Source organism: Parambassis ranga, chromosome 3, assembly GCF_900634625.1.
Source record: "Parambassis ranga chromosome 3, fParRan2.1, whole genome shotgun sequence".
NCBI classification, from domain to species: domain Eukaryota; kingdom Metazoa; phylum Chordata; class Actinopteri; family Ambassidae; genus Parambassis; species Parambassis ranga.
In genome coordinates, this window is record NC_041024.1 from 2,879,202 (window position 1) to 2,898,696 (window position 19,495).

The 19,495-nt window shown below is 44.9% G+C and overlaps 1 protein-coding gene across 3 annotated transcripts; it reads right to left on the minus strand.

Annotated features, from left to right (window-relative positions):
• Positions 1 to 1,008: 1,008 nt before the first annotated feature.
• Positions 1,009 to 10,993, minus strand: LOC114433260 (RNA-binding protein with multiple splicing 2). Of its 3 annotated transcripts, none has more exons than XM_028401734.1 (8): positions 10,504 to 10,990; positions 8,997 to 9,074; positions 7,890 to 7,928; positions 7,679 to 7,741; positions 6,621 to 6,771; positions 5,053 to 5,216; positions 3,562 to 3,634; positions 1,011 to 2,157 (listed from the first exon to the last, which is right to left on the minus strand). In XM_028401734.1, exons 1-7 carry the CDS (start codon positions 10,762 to 10,764, stop codon positions 3,569 to 3,571), a joined length of 822 nt encoding a protein of 273 aa, XP_028257535.1. In that variant the 5' UTR covers positions 10,765 to 10,990; the 3' UTR covers positions 1,011 to 2,157; positions 3,562 to 3,568. The 3 variants fall into 3 exon arrangements, with proteins under 3 accessions (XP_028257537.1, XP_028257535.1, XP_028257536.1); XM_028401735.1 differs by having other exon boundaries at positions 1,012 to 2,157; positions 5,068 to 5,216; positions 10,504 to 10,989; XM_028401736.1 differs by lacking the exon at positions 3,562 to 3,634 and having other exon boundaries at positions 1,009 to 2,157; positions 5,068 to 5,216; positions 10,504 to 10,993.
• Between the last annotated feature and the right edge of the window lie 8,502 nt (positions 10,994 to 19,495).

Genomic DNA, 19,495 nt, shown 5'->3' on the forward strand with positions numbered 1-19,495 from the left:
GCCTGTGAGGAAGAGCGGCCAGCAGAGGGCGACACAGTGCGTCATTCACTTTTATGGATGCCTCATTTCAACCATTGTATAAACAAGTTTAATATCATTTTAAATTAAATGATATTAATATGAGCCACAAATTATTTCTGGAGATGAAAGACTTGAAAAATACATTCCGTATTTTTTTTTTTTTTTTTTTTTTAAAGGTGATTTGTGCAGATTTTTGTGTGATGAGGGTGAAAATATCTGCATCTGAATCTTTAGGTCTGACCCTGCAGAGATGATATATGTTCAGGTTTATACCACTGACTGCTGATGGGGGGGGGGCGCACTCGGCCTTCCAATCCACAGCAGCCACATCTTCGCACTCTGTATTGATTTCATGTCAATCCAAATATTCTGTGAGAAAGTGATGTCAAATGACCTGTTACTTTACCATGAAAAGGCGAACGGATGATTCTGGAAAGAAACATGCTTCTCAACTGTCAGAAAGCGTTTTATGTGATTTTTTTTTTGCCTCAAATTTTTTTGATGGTCAAAAACAAGATATTGTGGGAGTAAGATAAACAATGTAAAGACTTTAAATGAAGCCGCCATCGTTTGTATTGCACCACATGTTGCAGCAGTCCTGTTTATGCCATAAATTAATCAGCACAATATGGCCGAATGTCTGCAGTTAACCAGCCGCCCTGTCACCGCTTCAATTAGGCAGCTGGTCGTATTGAGGAGTCACTTAAGAGTCCCCTGAGGAGCCGTCACGGTCGGCCGAGCAGCAGCGTGGGGGTCAGCTCCACACACACACACACACGATGCAAAGACACACTAATGCAGTGGTGCATTACAAATGAAAAGTTTGTCATCAATAATTCATATCAGCATCTGATGTTCTTTAAAGTTAGCACACAGCATCGGCGCGTTTAACTTTGATTGGTCACCGTGGTGACGAATGACAGAGACGCCCAGCACAGAGATGCATTCAGTTCTTTTATTCATAAGATGGGATTATTATTATTATTTTACATCTTATGCACAGCAGATACAAAGACAAACATCTTCTAAACCACAAACTAAAGTCCGCCATCAGCCTGATCCTGTTTCCCCATTTCAAAATGGCCCCCCCCCTCCCCTCAGAAAAAGCAACCCTGTCCACGTTTGTAGTCAGTTTCACATTCTGAAAGATCGTTTTACAGCAATCTCATTTTAGCAGAACGGCACGAGCCACGCTCAGAACACTACGTCCATTTTGTTCTTGTGTGTGTGACAAATTCCCACTTCCCCTTTAAACAAATTGCACTTTTTTTCCTTCTTTAAAACTACTTCAACAGGATTATAGGATCAAAAATTAACACCAAAAACACAGGAGACGACTAAACACCCAACTTATACAGGTTCATTATTTAGTTGCACAAAAATGCATAAATATACATTACGCAAAAAAAAAAGTACAAAAATACTTGTACTTTCCTTTTTTTTTTGCTGAAATAATGACAGACATTGATATGATCGTTAAGGACTGGGATCGTCAGAACGTCAGGGATGCATTCACAAGGTCCATGCGAGATAAGCCATTTACACAACAGCCTATAGCGTTCACAGAGGTAAGACCAAGGCTCTACAGGGAAAAACAAAACATGTCGCTGTCTAGGTCAAAAGGAGGCAACACAAACACTAAGAAAATTAGGATACACAGAACTCTGCGTTCTAAATTCATGCCAAAAAAGACTAACATGCAATGATTTAACGCTTCTAAACCTCCCAGGGGCAGCAGCGGCGCCCCCCCCCGAGAAGGACTAGCTGAACGATGCGTCAGGGTTTTCCTCAGCAGTTATGATCCGTGGAGCTTGAACCGGGTTTGTTTTGTTGTTGTTTTTTTTGCATGAGGTTATTTATTTATTTATTTATTTTTGTCGAGGTGCTAAGATGGTACCGCAATAGTTGCCAAAGATAAGCTCAGATTGTCGACAGCAAGATGGTTTCAACTCAGACTCCCTCCTCCCACCCGCCAACACACACACACAGACACACACACAGACACACAATCAGGAGGAGATATAAATACTGTTTGTTTATAATAATGCACATCTGTCCATTAAATAAACCTGATTAAATTAATGAAGAGCTTGGCAAACCTCACTTCAGCTGGACAAACGTGTGGTTTCCAGAGGCCTGAAGGAAACGAGAGAGACAAGAGTTCAGAAACAGCACGAGAAATCTGTCATTTCACAGTGAAAGGACGAGGCTGGAAACACACACACACACACAGAGACGACAACCTGCAGGACGCGCATGTTTTCCTGATGCATAGGGACCATTTTCAGCTGCACATTAATACATGTATTTACCGTGATGTGTGCGATAGTCTGTTCATGGAGCCTGGCCCTCTCAGCTCTCAGTTCTAGGTGTTAGAGTTCTTTAAGGCGTGAACCTCTCCGTCCTCCAGCAGCACCACGGCTGAACGGACATACGTGTGTGTGTGTTTATTCCTGTGCTGCCAGGACTCCCTGCTGGACTGAGTGGGTCTAAGAATGGAGGAAGAGCTTGCACAGTTTTTAAGGTGTTGTGCAGAATATTCAGCTTCCTAAAACGTTTTATTTGGTCTAAATCATCTCACGATGCTGGCTACAGCCCTGTAGCATAAGGACCTATGTGAAGTGTGTGTTACAAGCTCTTCAAGATGGCGGCTGCTTCAAGAAGAACAAAAATCTACCCTAGTCAGCAAAATAGCCAAAGTCCATAAAGCTAGCAACTGCTACAAAGAAAGGCTTTCAGTTAACCCTTTCCTGCCCTGTCAAACAACAGTCTCTCTCTCTTTTTCCCCACATTATACTGAAAGATTTGTACTGTATTGTAATCTAACAGCTAGAAACTACGTGAAATTTGGTGATTTCGTGATTTTTCAGTCAAATCATCATTATTCAATATTTTATATTTTGTTTTGCGTTTCCTAAAAAAATGGTTTAGGCCATTATTTTAAGAACGTTTGTGTGTTTTGACTCTCCACAGGTGAAACGAAACATCTCATCAGCTTAAATTTAACCATTTCCACTGCTGCTGCACATTTTATTTGATTAATTGTGCTTAAATTACTTTGTTTTGCAGGCGAGGGAGAAACTTTTGATCTGTATGTGGCAGAATTAATCACAAAGTTGCGTGTTAATCTACAGCTGAAATAATCCCAACACACGATAATAAAAAAACAGATTGAAGAATTAAAGGCAGTTTAAGAGTCACAGACCCAGAGGACGTATCAATATAAATATGACTACCACTCTGAAAATGGTTTGTTTAGTAGCCATGTAATAAGCGTGATGCTGCACGTTTAACCCTTTCAGGATGATGATGCTGCATCACCCCGTCGGGGTAAAACGTGCTTCCGCTCGCTGACAGCATATTTCCAGCCTGGCCCTTTAAACACTGAAGCGTTTCTCCGACACAGTCTGCAGTGAAACATGGTGTCGCTGTCATTGTGCGGGTTTCAGGTTGACGACAGGTTAGCAGTCAGAGGATTGTGGGTAGGGGGGGGGGTTGCAAATCTAAAATAAAAACACTGTTTGACCAAAGGTTACTCACTAAATATCTAACAAAACTGCCGGGACTTCCATCCAGGTTGGGAAGTCTCAGAGGGAGTAGGGTACCAGCGCATCTAAAGAAACACAAACATAGTCATGTTCACCAGACCAGAAGCAGTTCTGCATCCTTACTTTTCACAGGCAGGTTTGGAAGGACTGTCCCTTTAAGCCCTGGACCCTGAAGCCATGGGAATGTGGGTCACGTAGCTGCTCATTGGAGGACAATGGTCCCAGAGTAATTAACATGAATGGAAATGTGGAGCGCTGCGCCCCTCCGTGAGTTAAACATTTCCACAGAGCTGCGCCTGAACCTTTTACCTGTGACTAGAAACCCTGCGGCACAATGAGGCCTCTCAGCCGCCCTCCTCCTCCTCCTCCCGCTCTTCCTCCTCACCGACACAACAGCTTAACATTTTCATGTGGTCATCGCCATGTGGACCCGTTTGCTGTGTCACAAGGCTGAGAGTCAGCGGGAAGAGCATTTTAGGGATCTTTCATCAGAATGCAATTAAAAGGCGTTCCCCCTCCTGCGTGTGGCTGCGCGGGCGGCTTATGTTCCGACAGGAACGTGGACAGTAAGTTGGCACCTTCAAGGAAGGCCATCAGGTCCGACAGTTTCTCCAAGTAAATGCCTCGCATTCCTTCAGCCTGTGCTGTCCGACAAAATGTAATAGCTGCCTAACTCCAGAGTGTAGCACTCCCCCACGCTGCCTAGCGGTGCAGCAGGAAGTTACTGACAATGAACTTTAAATGACCCAACAAGAGAAATATTTTCCATTGCTATTGTTACCGGAGGCCCTGCCCACTCCCTTCTACTCATTAGCTGCAGTAGCAGTTAGCTCAGACTACACACATATTCTGCACCCACAGTGGGACCTAAGAGGTTAATATTTTTGTTTATGTTACGTCTTAAAGCACCGTCAGAGGACAGTGATGCACTGTGGAAGCTGCACCTCCATCACTCATCCACAAAAAATGGACCCGATGAGCCAAAAACAGCCCGAGGATGTCTGTCTGCTCACATCACTGAGGGCGGAGACAGCTTCCTGTTTAACAGAGCGCAGCAGGAACAAGCCCTGAAACCCGGGAAGGTGTTAGCATGTTAGCATGTTAGCATCTCATCATAACCAGAACGGGCTTTTTGGCTAAACGCTTGAGAAGGTTGACATTTTTATTGTATTTTTACAAATATAATGAGCCACATTAATCTGCAGGACTGATTACTGTAACAGCTTCAGACCAAAACCAGGAAGTACGACCACATTACTGCAGTTCTAAGACGTTCTAACCCAGAAAATTGACATAAAAAAAATACTGTTTGGACTACAATACGTCACCCCCGCTGCATCCTGTATGACTGAGCACAAACGTAATGTTATTGTAATACCTCGACTGACCACTAGGAGGTTACTGTGAGAATTTGAACCTCTTCTCCTATAACAGCTCCCTGTAATGTGCATAGAAAGAGAAGGAAGAGAAGAGAAACACACACCGGTTGGTCCCTCACCTGGGCGTGGAGGGCTGCAGCGGCGGCAGCGGCCGCCGGGTAAGTGAAGGCAGCGTGAGGGAGGCCCGGGGTCAGCTCGGTGGTGTACAGAGGGTACGGGGTCCAGGCATCCGGCGATGCTGGGATCAGTGCTGCCCCTGTCAGATCATCTGAGGGAAGCAGCAACAGGACACAAAGCTGACCGACACGCACATGGAGCATCATGGAAGCAAAGCTACACATGTCAGAAAATGTGTCATGTCAGGTTTAAAACAAAAGAACTCTTCAGAGTGTTGATTGATAAGTGTGTGGCCCTAAGATTATCAACACCCCCTCTTTACAGATGCTGTGAGGAAGATCGTCACTAATAAAAAGGCAACTTCTGAGCTTCTTCTCACTTCTTCTAATAATGCCAATGTACTGAAACTGGCTGCAGTTCACCTAGAGGGCGCTGTGTGACAGTCCACCATGGAGATAATCAAAGACACCTGCTGATCAATCCTCCAGAGTCCTCAGATTTACACGTCTACAGGGGCTCTGCTGCTGCTGCTGAGTGGATGTGTTAAAATCAAAATGGAGGATGCTGCAAAATGCCTTGTGTTGTGTGATGTCCTGTGATGTCACAGAAGGCTTTTTCAACCATTTGTATACCAATTTAAAAAAAAAAAACATTTTTTCTGGACTGTCTCAGGAGCGCCCCCTATTGAACAGGGAGCTTGGAGAGTCAGACTTCTCTCCTTATAGAAATACTCTGGTTGTAGTCAAACGCTGCCAAATCAGGTCACACAGGGCCGAGTTCCTGGATGGCGGCCATCACTGCTGTGCTGACTTTAACCCAAACACACACAGTCATCATCCGCTTAAAACTTTCTGCATCTGCAGGAGGGAGAGCTGAGCGACTTATCCACTGCCTCACGTTACAAACTGGTCTCACAGAACTGACTGGGCCTTTAAAACACAATGCTACACCTGGAAGAAGGAAGCATGTCCACATGTTTCATGTGACGCCACGTCTTATCTCCCACACCTACTACAGGTCTAAACACCCACTTCCTGTGAAGGCTATAGTAACACAGAGCACCTTCCACTTGAGTCCAGTTGGCCTCACGCTGATGACGTGCAGCAGAGACCAACTGCAAGTGTGGTCTGAGCGATCGACCCTTCACACCTGTATTCAGAGCGGTTAGCATGTGCTAATCCCAGGTGTGAACAGGTCTCAAGGTGCCGTGACACACACAAGTAAAATTCAAAAATCTGGTCTGATTTGTCGCAGCTCCCTGTCAAAAAGCACCCGTCTGCACCTTCAAGCAGGTGTTTAAGCAAAGAGAGCAGACACACACAACTGCTGTCTAAACCCTGTGAGGGTGGAATTCCCCAGCTGGAAGCGAAGCGGCTGTCTGAAGAACGGAGATGACGCATGCATGTGGAGGTGAGTTAGTCCTTCATTTGTTGCCTGCCCTGAATGTCAAGTACAACAACATGTTGAAAACAAAAAAAAGGGCTCACAGAGTTCTGGCGTTTGCTGAGGTGAGAGTGGATGAGAGCCTACAGAGTGGTGCAGCCGTACAACTTACATGGGTCCCGTGCAATGAAGTGTGCTCCTAGAGCAGGGTGGATATTTGTGGGGTTCGGTGTGGCCATCAGCTTACTCTTTGCCATCTTCGTGTTGGCTTTAGCAAACTCTAAGCGCAGGGTCTGGGGACTTTCGGGGTCAAAACGGATACCCTGGGTGGAGAGACGGAGGAGGGGACATAGTATCGTAAGGGAGGTGGGCTGAGTTTGAGGGGCTGTAGCTCAGAAGTCTCACATGCCCCCCGCCGCCCCCTTTCCTAAAGCAGTGTTTCCATACTCAGGATGCATCCTTCACGTTAACACCTTCAGACAGGGGCGACCTGAAGGATGCACCTCTGAAATATTCCAACACGCCCGCATCTCCATGTCCTCCTGGAGGAGGAGTCCACGAGGAGGAGAGGGAGAGGAGGAGGAGGAGGAGGATCGGGGTCGATGTGGAGACTTTGGAGTGTCACTTCTTTCTTTTCTTTTGATAAATAAAAAGGTGGTTTTTAACCCTGCGTGTGTTCTTGTGCCCTAAGCGTTGTGCCCACATGCAGGTGAGTAGTATTTTGGTGTATGTGTGTGTTTGTGTGTGTGAGAGACTGCTGGTGTCGTCTAAGAGGTGATGCTCATAAGGAAGGCTACGGCTATGAGAGAGAGAGAAGTGTTAGATTCTGCCAACGTGGGCTACTGGGTGACAAAATGAAGGAGGTTACACTACTGCAGATGTGTCCAAGATAACACTACACATGTGGCTATAAGAACAAGAGTTACAGTAAAGCAGTGATATGCAAAAAAACAAAATGAGGAAAGCTATACCAAGACTAAGAAGGATGTGTATCAAGGTCAAAGTAAACTACCGTAAAGGCTATGGGATTCTGGCCTCTTTCCAAAAATGGCCCTGCCATTGAATTGTAAAAGACAAAATGGGTTGGCTTTGAGCAATGTAGTTTAATCAGTCCCAATCATTGTTTTTATGGTTAGAAAAAAAAACTCTAAACATTGAATATTAGATGCATTAAAAAGGGGGCAACACAATGAAACAGCAGCAGGGAGGGAGTAATAAAAACAAGCTTACATTCAGTGCGTTTTTTGCAGCTTCAGCTCCAGATCGACTGTCGAAGGTTACAAACCCGACAGGCTGGAAGACAAAAGGGAAGATCAACCTCTGCATGTCTGCTAAAAATCACATTATTATTAATAATAATAATAATAATAATAATAAAAACATGCGTGCTGAGATGGAAAATGCTGCAGAAATGTGCGTCTTGTTCAAAGCGCCATCTCACCTGTTTTGATGTTAACTTAATCAGTGACCCTTCATAACCCTGCGGGGAAGAAAGACAGCCAATTATCCACCCTGGAGTCACATGCAGGAAGTCAGGCATGAACGCCTCCTCCGCCATATGAAGAGAGCTGGTGTGCACCTTCAGTGTGAGAGCGGCGGTGGAGGCGGCGGGCCAGCCGCGCCGACACGTTGAGAAGCAGCTGCATTAAAATAAAGCTAAAGACACGAAGCTGGAGCTGCTGTTATCATCAGGTACGTGAGCTGCACACACACGCCGAGCACGGCCTCCACATAAAGCCAAAGAAAGGCTGGTTACAGCAGCACCTGATAAATGTGGGGGGATTCAGTCTGACCAGGACTATTGATAGATGGGATCTCTCTGCTGATCCTGATTTACAGCCATGGAAAAATTAAGCAACATTCACAGGCTGATAAATCCTTACAGCGACGGTCCAGCTTCAGTGATTCAAAGCAGAGAAAACTAGAAGCTGGTGTTTAAAGGTTTCTCTTTAATTTGGAGGGAAATGTGGAAAAACACACACACTGAGATAAACCCTGTCTGCACACACTGTGCTGTGTTTGCACTCATGTTAGGAGAAGGAAATAAAAAATTTCCCCACATGGAGGCTGAGCTGGGCCACGGAGGGGGACTGGTCGGCCAATCACAAGAGCTACTCATTTACACATTCCACATGTCCATCCATGTGCGAGGGATACACTTCCAATTTGGTTAGTTAGGACGAAGGTGGGGGGGGGGGGGGGGGGGGGGGGGTTGTTTGTGGACCCCGAGTCCAGTTAAAAAAACAAAAACAAAGCAATGGATGAACAATGATGTGTCCTCATTTCCATATATGCAAAAATCTGGGTTTCAATTAACAGAAGGACGGACTGAAACAAAAAATCTGACAAAAATCTGACAGTTCTGCTTTAAAAGGATAATATTTAACTCAAATGATCTTCCTCTGTGAGGAGAAAACATTTCCACGACTTAGCCTCCGGCAGCTGATTGAAGGAGGATGACACATCAAGTCATTTATACACACACACACAGACACACACAGACACACACAGACACACACAGACACACACAGACACACACACACGTTACCTTAAAGGGTCTGAAGAGAAGGTAGAGTTCTCGTGGTTTGATATCAACTGGAAGACCGCTGACAAACAGGGTTCGTACCTGCAAACGAGAAACAAAAAGGCATCTAAAATTCTGCAGTTTCTCCCCTGAGTAACACAAACATGCATTTGAAGACAATAAATAAAAGTAAACATCATAGGAGAGCATATGCTGCATGGTGCTGGTCCTTAAAGCTGCTGGTGTTTACACAAAAACAAATTGTCTTAATGAATATTTTGGGGTCAAAAAACATCTGTGAGTCAAACAAAAAAAGGATTCAAAGGACATTTTTATTCGCTTTGTGCCAAGGTGACCTCTGCTGGGTCCTGACCCTCAGGTTGAAAACAGGTGTTGATCTATAATCTGTGAGGGGGGCACCTGTGAAACCACCTGTAAACGGACCCCTTTGGAGCCGGTGCAGCGTACAGCCCGGTGTGGCTGGGTTGCTTGGTGGGTGGGGGGGAATAAACAGTGCGGTGCGAGGCCCATTAGTCCTCGGCCGGTGGGGAGGCCCTCAGTACAATGGGGCTGCCAGAGGAACAGCAGTGGACAACAGCGCACAGCGTGACACCATTTCCTTCCTCTGACCCGTGGCCCCAGCCCTGCTGGCCCTCCGGCATTTTTCAGGTGCCGCACAGCAGCAACTCTCAGCCCTCTCCACAAGTCAGCAAGTACAGCGGCTGAAAGCCGGCCCAGCTGGACGTATAAAGCCAGCGGAGAGGTTTTAATTTATCCTCCTGCTTCTCCTCCACAGACCTGAAAGCTTCAAACGAAACCCAAAAATCCATCATTTAATCACTGAGGGGAGAAATCTCAGACTGACGGAGCTCCTCTCTCTACACATGTCTGCCTCTCTGCTTGATCTTTGTTCCTGAACACAGAAGGACAAAAAAAATGAAGCAAATGAGGCAAAGACAAGTCAAGGATCAGTGGCTCTGTCGAGACAATGGAGGGACAAAAGAGGACCAACAAAAGGCCCAGGGCTCCCCTCAAGTGTCTCTCCATAAGGAGTCATTAAAGAGGAAACATAGCCGGCCACACAGAGAGGAGCAGCAGCTGGAGCTGCCTGCACGGAATGAAGCAGAAACAGATTAAGATTAAGATTATTTCAGATGAAACCTGGAGAACAGAACCTGATTTATTTTATTAGAATGGAACAAAAAATAATGATAATACCAACAGAGAAATATTTTTTTTTTTTTTTTACTGGTGTTCAGCCCACCTCTGCCTTCACTAAAACTGATAACACAACTTGAACTGATCCAAGCTCACTGATAACAGACTCTGTAGCATCCAGCCTCTCAGCTCTCCTCCAGGAGGAGCAACATGGCTTCATGTACGCGCCCCACGCTCCTTTAACCAAACTTTAAACACGCACTTTAAAACACAAAGTCACACCGCGAGGCCGGAAACAGGTTTCACTGACACAAACAGCCGCGCGTCAAAGCGCGCAGTGCGCAGCGCAAACTTTTTACCGAGTTGCACTCACCTCCTCCTCGATGGTAACGTTGTTGTTCGGCTCTGCGTCAGTTTTGAGGCTCATGTTTGCGGTCGCTTCTGCTTCTGCTGCTGCTTCTGCTGCTGCGCAAAATATCAAGTTCTTCCTCTCCGAGTGATATTTCCCCAAAGTGCGTCCGAAGCTGCCGTGAAGGTCCTGGTGGCGTTTGAACTTGACGAGAGAAGATGTGCCGAGGTGAGGTCGTGCGGTCGAAGACAGCTTAGAAGAAGAACTGCCGCGAGAGAGAATCATTCATAAAAAGGAGGAAAAAGGGGACAGAAAAGAAAGAGAGACGCGCGCTAAACTAAAGGTGAGAAGGTGGATTTAGTGCTCCGTGTGTGAGGGTGAGAGATGGGGGGAAGAAGTGCGCGGAAAAAACACAAAGCCTCTGCGCTCACATCAATGCCCTCAGCTGCGGGACTGCGCGCAGGAAGAACAAGTAAACTTTTTCTCATTGGAGCGCGCCTCTCTCTCTCTCCCTCTCTCTCCCTCTCTCTCCCTCTCTCATCCTCCTCTTCCTCCTCCTCCTCCTCCTCCTCCTCCTCCTGCTTTTCAATTAGGTCATCAATTATGTTGGATTCTGCTGTGAGCCGTAATCAAGCTGCAGATCCGCCTCAGCTGTTGCAGGGAGACCCGGCCCCTCCGCCGCCACAGCACTGTTTCTATGGAGAGAGCCGCTGGTGCCGGAGCGCTCCACGTCATGATCAACACATTATTCTCTGTCCTTTTATTTACGTTTTCATTTTAAAAACAAATATATAATAAAAGAGAAAATATATATATATTTTTTTTACACAACATCTATTTTTATTTTGTTATGTTTTGTAACATCGGATTATAATCCTGGATTTAAAACTCCTGTTTTCGTTTTTTAACATGTTAAAATACAAATATTTTAATATTTAATTTTCAGATTCAATATGTTTTTTTTATTTTCTTTAAACTATAATATTATTACAGCACAAATAAGATTATGAAGTTCATAAAAACAGCTCTCCTACAAAGAGCCACAATATTAAAAAAAACATGTTTATTTTTTTAATTATAAATTACCAGATGTTATATTAAAACATATTATTAATTAACTATTTTTGCTGAGTAAGTCTACATTTAAAGCACATTTTCCAGCTCATATTTTAAGCTTTAATGTGAACTCCTGCTTGCTTCCTCCTCAGCTGTTATTGAGGGTTAAAACTATGAAGATATTTTGTTTTATTGATTTTAAAGGTTAAATCTCAAACTGATATTTTGCATTTTTTTCCCCCCTGGCACACATAAATGAGCAGAAATGGAACACACACACATTGTTCTGGGTCTAATGTATAAACATGCTCCTTTGAATAGAAATGAAGCAGCACTAATTAATAATAATTAAATAGTTTAAAGGCCCATAATAAAAATAAAAGTGTGTGTTGGTGATTTGTTACATGTTGATGTAAGGAGGGCGTGGGCGTTGAGGCTCGGCCCCTGGACCTGAGCCCAGCGTGCAGCGTGTTTCCTCACAACAAGGCAGCTCTGAGAGGCCAGACCGTTTCCTGACTTTGTATAGGAACACAATCAGGCCTGCAGGAGGAAGAGGAGGAGGAGGAGGAGGAGGATGGTGGCGGCCGGTGGTGGATGGACATATTCTCACTGTACTTCTATTTCTTCTTCAGGGATTTGATCTAAAAATAGTGTTTTCAGTGTGTTTATGAACAAAGAGGGGTGCAGTCAGACGACCAGAGGACTCACGTGCAAGGCTTCAGAAATAATCAGCACGTTTCACTGCTCCCAGCTGCTGGTATTGATTATCTGATCTGCAGATTGACAGAAAAATCATAAATAAATGCATGTTTTAATTGTTTTAAAGGATTCATCTGATGTCTTTCCTCTTTGAAGGATGCTGGAGGCCCAAACACACACGGTGCTACAGTCTGATCCAGCTGAATTCAAACTTATTCTTCAGCCTGAGACATTTTTAATTCAGTGTTTTACACATTTAAAGACATTTCTCCCTTTTAGAACTCAGGCTCAGACCTGCAGGTTTAAAGCCGAGGCTTCTGGCCCTCCTTCCACATCTACACTTTCTCATTTTGAGCTCGTTAAAAACACAAACGTCACAAACATTACGCTCTGTTTGTCATTCCACTAACAATGGCTGCCTATGAAATATTGACCGTGCTGCTGAGGGATCATTCATTTATTCAGCACGTTCAGTCTGTGTGCCACCAGGCTGTAATGCACAGGAGGCCGCCATCTTTGTTTGTGCGCCTCTGTCCATGGATTCCGTCAGACAGTGAAATTTAGTAAAATTAATTTGCAAAATAATATCATCATATAGATAATAAAAAAATTTCTGACGCTGAATTTTTTTGAAGGCCAAAGTTACTGAATATACAAAGGGTTGAAAAGCAAAAATGAGTCACTGCAGCTCTGAACCTTTTATACCCTGAGATGTCACAGCCTTCTTCAGGGCCAAAGATAGCTCGGTGAAGCCACAGCGCGCAGACTATATGTCTTATTTATGTTATGAACACGAAGATGTTCAGCCGCTAAAGTGCTGCCGTGGAGGTTTTATATAATTCAGGGCTGAAATGTTTATTTTTATGCTTTACGTCGTTTTATTTGGACCTCCTGCCTTCCTCCTTTCTGTCATATATGCATCACTTTGACCCTGCACATGGCCTGAATCTGAATTAACCAATGATTAGAAGCCACATGGTTTTATTTGTGTATTTTTAGAGGCACAAAGAGGTGACAAATATTGAGTATTTTAAAATAACTCAGACATATGATGAGGAAAATTTTGAAATAAACATAAAAGATGCTTTTTTTTTCTTTTTTTTTTACTCCTCTGGACAGGAAAGTGATTCTTTTAACCATTCGGCATCCATGTTTTTCTTATTTTATAGACAATGTTTCCATTAGAAGAACCTTCCCAGTTAGTTTTTGATTGATTTTAACAACATTTCGGCTACTTAGGAGAAGCTGTGAAGGAGTTAATGTGATTCTTGCACTTTATCAGGAGGCTACATTTTTCAGTGAATTATCCTTCATTGTATCCAGAAGATAATCCAGACAGTTCAGGACCATTAAATCAGATTCCCTCCCCCTCCTCCTCCTCTGTCTCCCCACCACCAACACCTGACAGAAACAGAGACTGTATAGTTCAGAGGCTCTGGATAAGCCTCATGTTTTATTTGCGAAAAGCGGCCCCATTGTCCCATAAGTCACCTCGCACAGCACTCTTCTGCTTCACGCCACACTGAGCCTGTCCTACAGCGTTAGCATCACCCGCTGCTAAAGCACTTAGCTTGTGTTCTCCACGTCCTCTGTGGTACGGCCAAACATCCATTTGGAGGTCCTAGAAAACTTTCAAGCTTTTTCACCCACTCACTGAGCTGGAGGAGGAGGAGGGGGGGGGGGGGTGTCTGTGACGTTTGGTGAATACTACTTTGTCCAATAAATCGTCCTCCTCATGAATACATTGAAGCCAATCAAAGACGTGTGTGTGTGTGTGTGTGTGTGTGTGTGTGTCCTGGCAGCCTGAATCCCTCACTGGGATCATTTGTATCAATAATATCTGAATAATGGACTATCGGCCGGTCGTAGCAGCGTTTATCCATTTGGCTGCCACGTCTTATGTGTTGAGCCTTTTTGCTAACACTTGTCAGACATTGTCACACCTGCTGTGAGAGACAGAAAGGACAGAAAGAGGGCGGAGAAGCAGCTCTGACGGAAATCAATTAGCCCTCACACACACACACACTGCACTCCTGCTACATGCAGCAGACACACACGTTTTAGTGTAGAAAGCTGCTTTGTGATGCATTGTCATCTAATACTAAGCGCTAATAAACAAAGGATCTCGTACCGATGATGCACAAGGTGGCCATCTTGGATTTTTTTTAAAGTTTTGATGGGTAAACTTAGGGTGATTAAAAATAGATGACATCGACAAACAGGAACACCACATGTGGTCAATAATATACTCTGCCACGTAGGACACATGGTTACCTTCATGCTAAAGGAACATATAGACATATGACGTGCTGTTACCTTTAACATCAGAGCAACATATGATCGTGTTGCCTGACGTCATCCTAACACGGGACCTGACACCGTAACCATCCGAGTAAGGAGGCAAGAGGCAGGTTGGGGACGGTGGAGGTTTCTGCACCGTGGTGGACTTTCACTCATGAGTCTGAGGTTCAAGCATTGACAGTAAAAACTATGGACAGAGCTTCCGTGATGTCACCCGTTTGTTTCTGAAGAGCGGTTTTGAGTCTCAGTGGGAGGTTCCGGGACGTGATGACCACCGCCATGTTGGCAGCGTCACGTCAACTAAAATTCGAATATGGACAAAGAGGGGGAGCACGAGCGGGGTTTAGGGGGGCGGGCGATCGTGGAAGCAGGAAACTCACGCTGTGATACGTCAACTGTCTGTCACTCAAGCGGCAACGCCCATAATTAGGCGTAATTTTAAGTCCGAATACAATTGAAACGAGTGAGTTGTAAAAAAATTCACCCCCCGTATAATTGACACTAGAAGAGAACCTATCATCCGAGACCACAGCGATTTTTTGTACCAGGCTGTAAACATGTTCTTTTCTGCTGTGAAGTCGGCCATTTTAACATGGGAGTCTATGGGAAATTACTCGCTTTTGGAGCCAACCCCCAGCTGTTGCAGCGTGAATTACAAGTTTTGACACTTCCGCATGGGCTTCAGCTTTGAGCCCCGAAGGTTGCCGCTTGGGTTCAAGTCCCCCCAACAACACAAGCTGTGTGGTTTTCACAAGGTGTCATTGCCATTTTCAGCTAGCACTGGGAGGATTCTGCACAAGCGGCAGCCTCTGGGGCTCAGACTTAAAGACTATGCGAAGGTGTCAAAACTTGTAGTTCACGCTGCAACCACCGGGGGCTGGCTCCAGAAGCAAGTCATTTCCCATAGACTCCCATGTTAAAATGGCTGACTTCACAGCACACCACTCCAACTGAAGCTCTACTTACGTATCCAAGAGACGGGAGCGTCTGGTCTTGTTGTAGCTCAGTTTTGGTCTCCACCGTCTCCTCAGCTAATCGCTAACTCTGCGGCCCGGCTTCATCGATAAGTGCTGAAAACAGAAGAATTGATTGTGAGTGTCGGAGTGAGTTTAAGCTACACAAAGTACTCAAAGATCGGGTACATGTCACAAGGGTCATGTGATCGAGTGTGAGGTGAGTCCGTGAGTAGCAGTGGAACTCATCCTCCTCACAGTTCCATGAGTTAATTATGTTCCTTAACGTTCTCTTTTTGCATCACTACGGTGGCTTCCTTCTGTTTCCCACCCCTCCCTCGGCCCCAGGAGAAGCTGGCAGCACGCTCTCAGATCCCGCCGGCCTCAGCTGGAGCTGGGAATCTGCTGCCCTTTGGTTTAAATAGCATAACCCTCTGCGTCCCATATTCCATACACAAACAGGAAGTGAGGACCTTTCTTCAGAAAGGGGCGGTGTGTGTGTGTCTGTGTGTGTGTGTGTGTGTGGGGGGGGGGGGGGGGTTGTGAAAGTGTTTATGTTTGCAGCTCCTTTGCATTTTATGACCGAAATGTGAAAAATCCGACACTTTTATGTGCTTATTTTTGACTTAAATTTATTTTATTTTACATGATCCGATGCTCAGAAATGTTTTTCCCATGTCGAGGCAACTCTCAGCAGACTTCCTTTAACTCTTTTTTTATCTGACTTCATGAGAAAATGACTATTTAAACGGTCCCAGTGGGTCGGTCTTCAGAATTTCCTCTTGTTAAGCACATTTAGAGTGCTTCTGATTCCAAGTCTGTTTCATCCATTTCTCACTTTGGATCTCAAAAAACTGTACGCGAGGAAGACGAGGAAACCAACAGACTGCCAGAAAAACACAGATTTGTTTTTGTTTCTGAGCTGCAAACAATACATAACAAACAATCTCACCCTAGTCTGCCCCATTCTGGCAAATCTTTCGGAACATTTTTTAGCTCATAGTTTTATTTTCTGCTTCGTATGAAACAATAAACAACAGTTGCTGCTGGCACCAACTTTGTTGTCATTGTAGGAAACACAACAGAGAGGTGGAGGCAATGAACTGGGGTTACAGACTGACCTTTCTTTTTTTTTTTTACCAATGATTAATGCCGACACATTGATGGTTTACATCATTAGTATCACCGAGGCCTCCGCAGCTGAAGCTGTGAACTATTTTTCAAACGTGAGCCTTCACAGATGTCACCGCGTGGTCAGCGCCGCACATCTGGATCAGGAGGTGACAGGGAAAGAAAACAGTTTGTTCCAGCTGCTGTGCAGACGTTAGGACTCCATAATCAGGGGCTGGATTATTGTTATGGTGCATCTGGTATCTGAAAATAAAAATGCCGGCTCTGGACGGGGAAGCAGCCGGTGCTCTTAGGCAATATCTTTAATGTTCTAAAATATCCAACTTCATTTTTATCTCATGGATTTATTTTTTTTTTTTTTAGAAATGTATGACTTTAATGTGTTTTTCTTCTTTTTTTTTAAATTAAAAAAACAATTCTCACAATTGTGCCAGCAGTGTTTCCAGGTCTGCATTAAAATCTAAAGTAAAGATCTTTTTCAGCTTTCTCCATCAAACCCTCCGTGTTTTGTGACATTTAGACCTCAGAGATGAAGATGAGGAAATGAACCAGTTTGTCACTTCCTCAGTCCCTGATCTGTAAATATGCACTCAGAGTGGAGGAACAGCTGCTGTCTGACGCTGCTGATGTTTGAATCTGACACTGTGTTGTAATATTTGACCTCATTAGGTGTCTGATGGTGTGTTGTGGCCTGTAGATATTCACCCAGTGCACAGTTTCAAAGGCAGGAAGGCCTTGCGATAAGGATCAGAGGAGGTGACGCCCTCCTGCCTGTGGGCACTTTGTGTGGCACCCGAACAGAGCGGCACATCATCTCCACCATCACTCTCTCTCTCTCTCTCTCTCTCTCTCTTACTCCCAGCTGTGAGGACGTTCTGTTTTTGGGCAGCGGCTCTGGAATGTAAACAACCCACAACCACTCATAAACAGAACCCTTCATAACAGGAGCAGGCCTTATGAAATACAACCAATTACAGTGGTTACTTCTCTATAATAAACTGTGGTCAATTTAGTACAAATATCAGGTTTGTTGTGTTAATCTGAGAATGATGTGTGTCAACACTGTGGTTAAGTGGTCTGTATGGGTCAGGAACTCTGGGTAATGACCAAAAGAATGAGATGTGAGAAGTTCAGGTTTACCAGGCATGACCATCTGGGTGTAGGCCTGTAGCGTCTGGAGGGATTACATCTCCCAGCTGGCCCGGGAGCAGCTTTGGATCCCCCAGGAGGAGCTGCAGGAAGATGCTGGAGACAGGGAGGCTCGGGCGTAACTGCTTATTCAGTTACTATCACGACCCTGATGGACATGGCAGTCTGGAGAATGGACAGATGGATCCACAGACTGTAAATAAACACATACAGATGAACCTTCCATGACATCATCAACAGATTTGTGAAGAGATGTTGGCAGTCTGTGTGGGCTGTCTCCGTGTTGTCTGAGGAAGGCGGGCACATGTGTGAACTGGTGTGAAATTTTAAGTCTTACACCTTAAATGGCCACTATTGACTGTATAACAGATAGACGACGCAGCTCCGCCCCCGCCCATTGTACACAGGGCGCTGCCATGTTTGAAAAGACGCCATCTTGAACCAGAGTCTCCACAGTAGAGGTGGAGAAGTGAAGCTCCATGTCGAGCACAGGCTTCCCTCAACTTTCCGTGTAGCTCGGTCGCTCCATTGGCTGCAGTCTGTGACGTTGCTTCCTCTTGTTTGTCGTCCATTATTTACAGTCTATGGTAGCTATTTTAAAGTTGTCGACACATTTGTGTTGGCTTCATATTTCGGGGCTTCTGCAACGTCATACTATCCAGCTCCATGCTTCTTTGCCACGTCGCAACACAAATACTAAATCTTCTATAGAAGAGGCTTTCAGAGCGCGGTGACGACAGGCTGCCGTCTCCCACCGCAGCCAGCTGAGAGCTGCTGTTTGTGTGGTGTGAGGGATGAGAAGTGTGGAGGAGAGAGAAAAGTTTCAATAAATCATTGTGAACCGTGATGGTTTTACAACCAGCAAAAATGCAGGAAACATGAGAAGTAGAGCGTGAAACACAAGAGGGATGCTAATGCAGCTAAGAGGCTAATGCAGAAGGATCATGAATTGCACTTCCTTGTGCGCCCACTTGAGGCTTCACTCACCCCATGTAGAGCTGAGGACATTTGTTTTGTACCACTTTGTAAACATGGTAATTTCTCCATTTTAACATGGAGGACTATGAGTATCGACTCACCTTCGGAGTCAGCCCTCATGTGGCCATTCAAGGAAGTGCAGAAAAACTGCCTATTTCCTTAAAAAGTGTTGACATCATTTAAATATATAATAACTCCCTGCAGTGTTCCAGCAGTGTAATAGTTTGCAGATTAGGATCAAAGAAGGCCTGAAGTACCAAAAATAAACACTCAGATGCAGAAGAATCAGATCTGGACTCGAGATCTGGACTTGGATAAACTGAACTTTTGTCACAGCAGTTTCAGCTGAATCCCCTGAAACATCGTACCTTCTCTCATCCTCAGTCTTCAGGGCAGTTCTCAGTGATGGTGGGTTAATCTCTGCAGAGCATCAATCACTGAACTCCAATCCAAACACACATTCTCCTGTTCCCGCTCCGCTCCACAGATCCGAGGCATGGCTCTCATCTAATGGACAATAACAAGGCAGTTAAGAGGAACAGGGTCCAGCTCAGTCCTACTCAGAGACACTAAATCAATCAGAGCCAAATAAACATCAGCCGTTTTACGCCACCAGCTCAGGCTGAAGCCCGGGTTTGGAGAGTAATATCTAATTTATTACATTCTGGTGACGAACAGAGGAAGATTTAATTTCACCTGGATGTAACAGAGCGCGCTCATGGACTGGAATACCTTTGCTCTTCCTCACA

What these genes read in the sequence shown, in the direction of transcription:
- LOC114433260 (XM_028401734.1), bottom strand. Translation starts at nt 10,764, where the DNA reads ATGATTCTCTCTCGCGGCAGTTCTTCTTCTAAGCTGTCTTCGACCGCA. An exon ending in CTGCAAAAAACGCACTGAAT is followed by an intron (nt 6,772 to 7,678) that starts GTAAGCTTGTTT and finishes CTCTCCACCCAG; the next exon opens with GGTATCCGTTTTGACCCCGA. An exon ending in CTTCATTGCACGGGACCCAT is followed by an intron (nt 5,217 to 6,620) that starts GTAAGTTGTACG and finishes TGCTTCCCTCAG; the next exon opens with ATGATCTGACAGGGGCAGCA.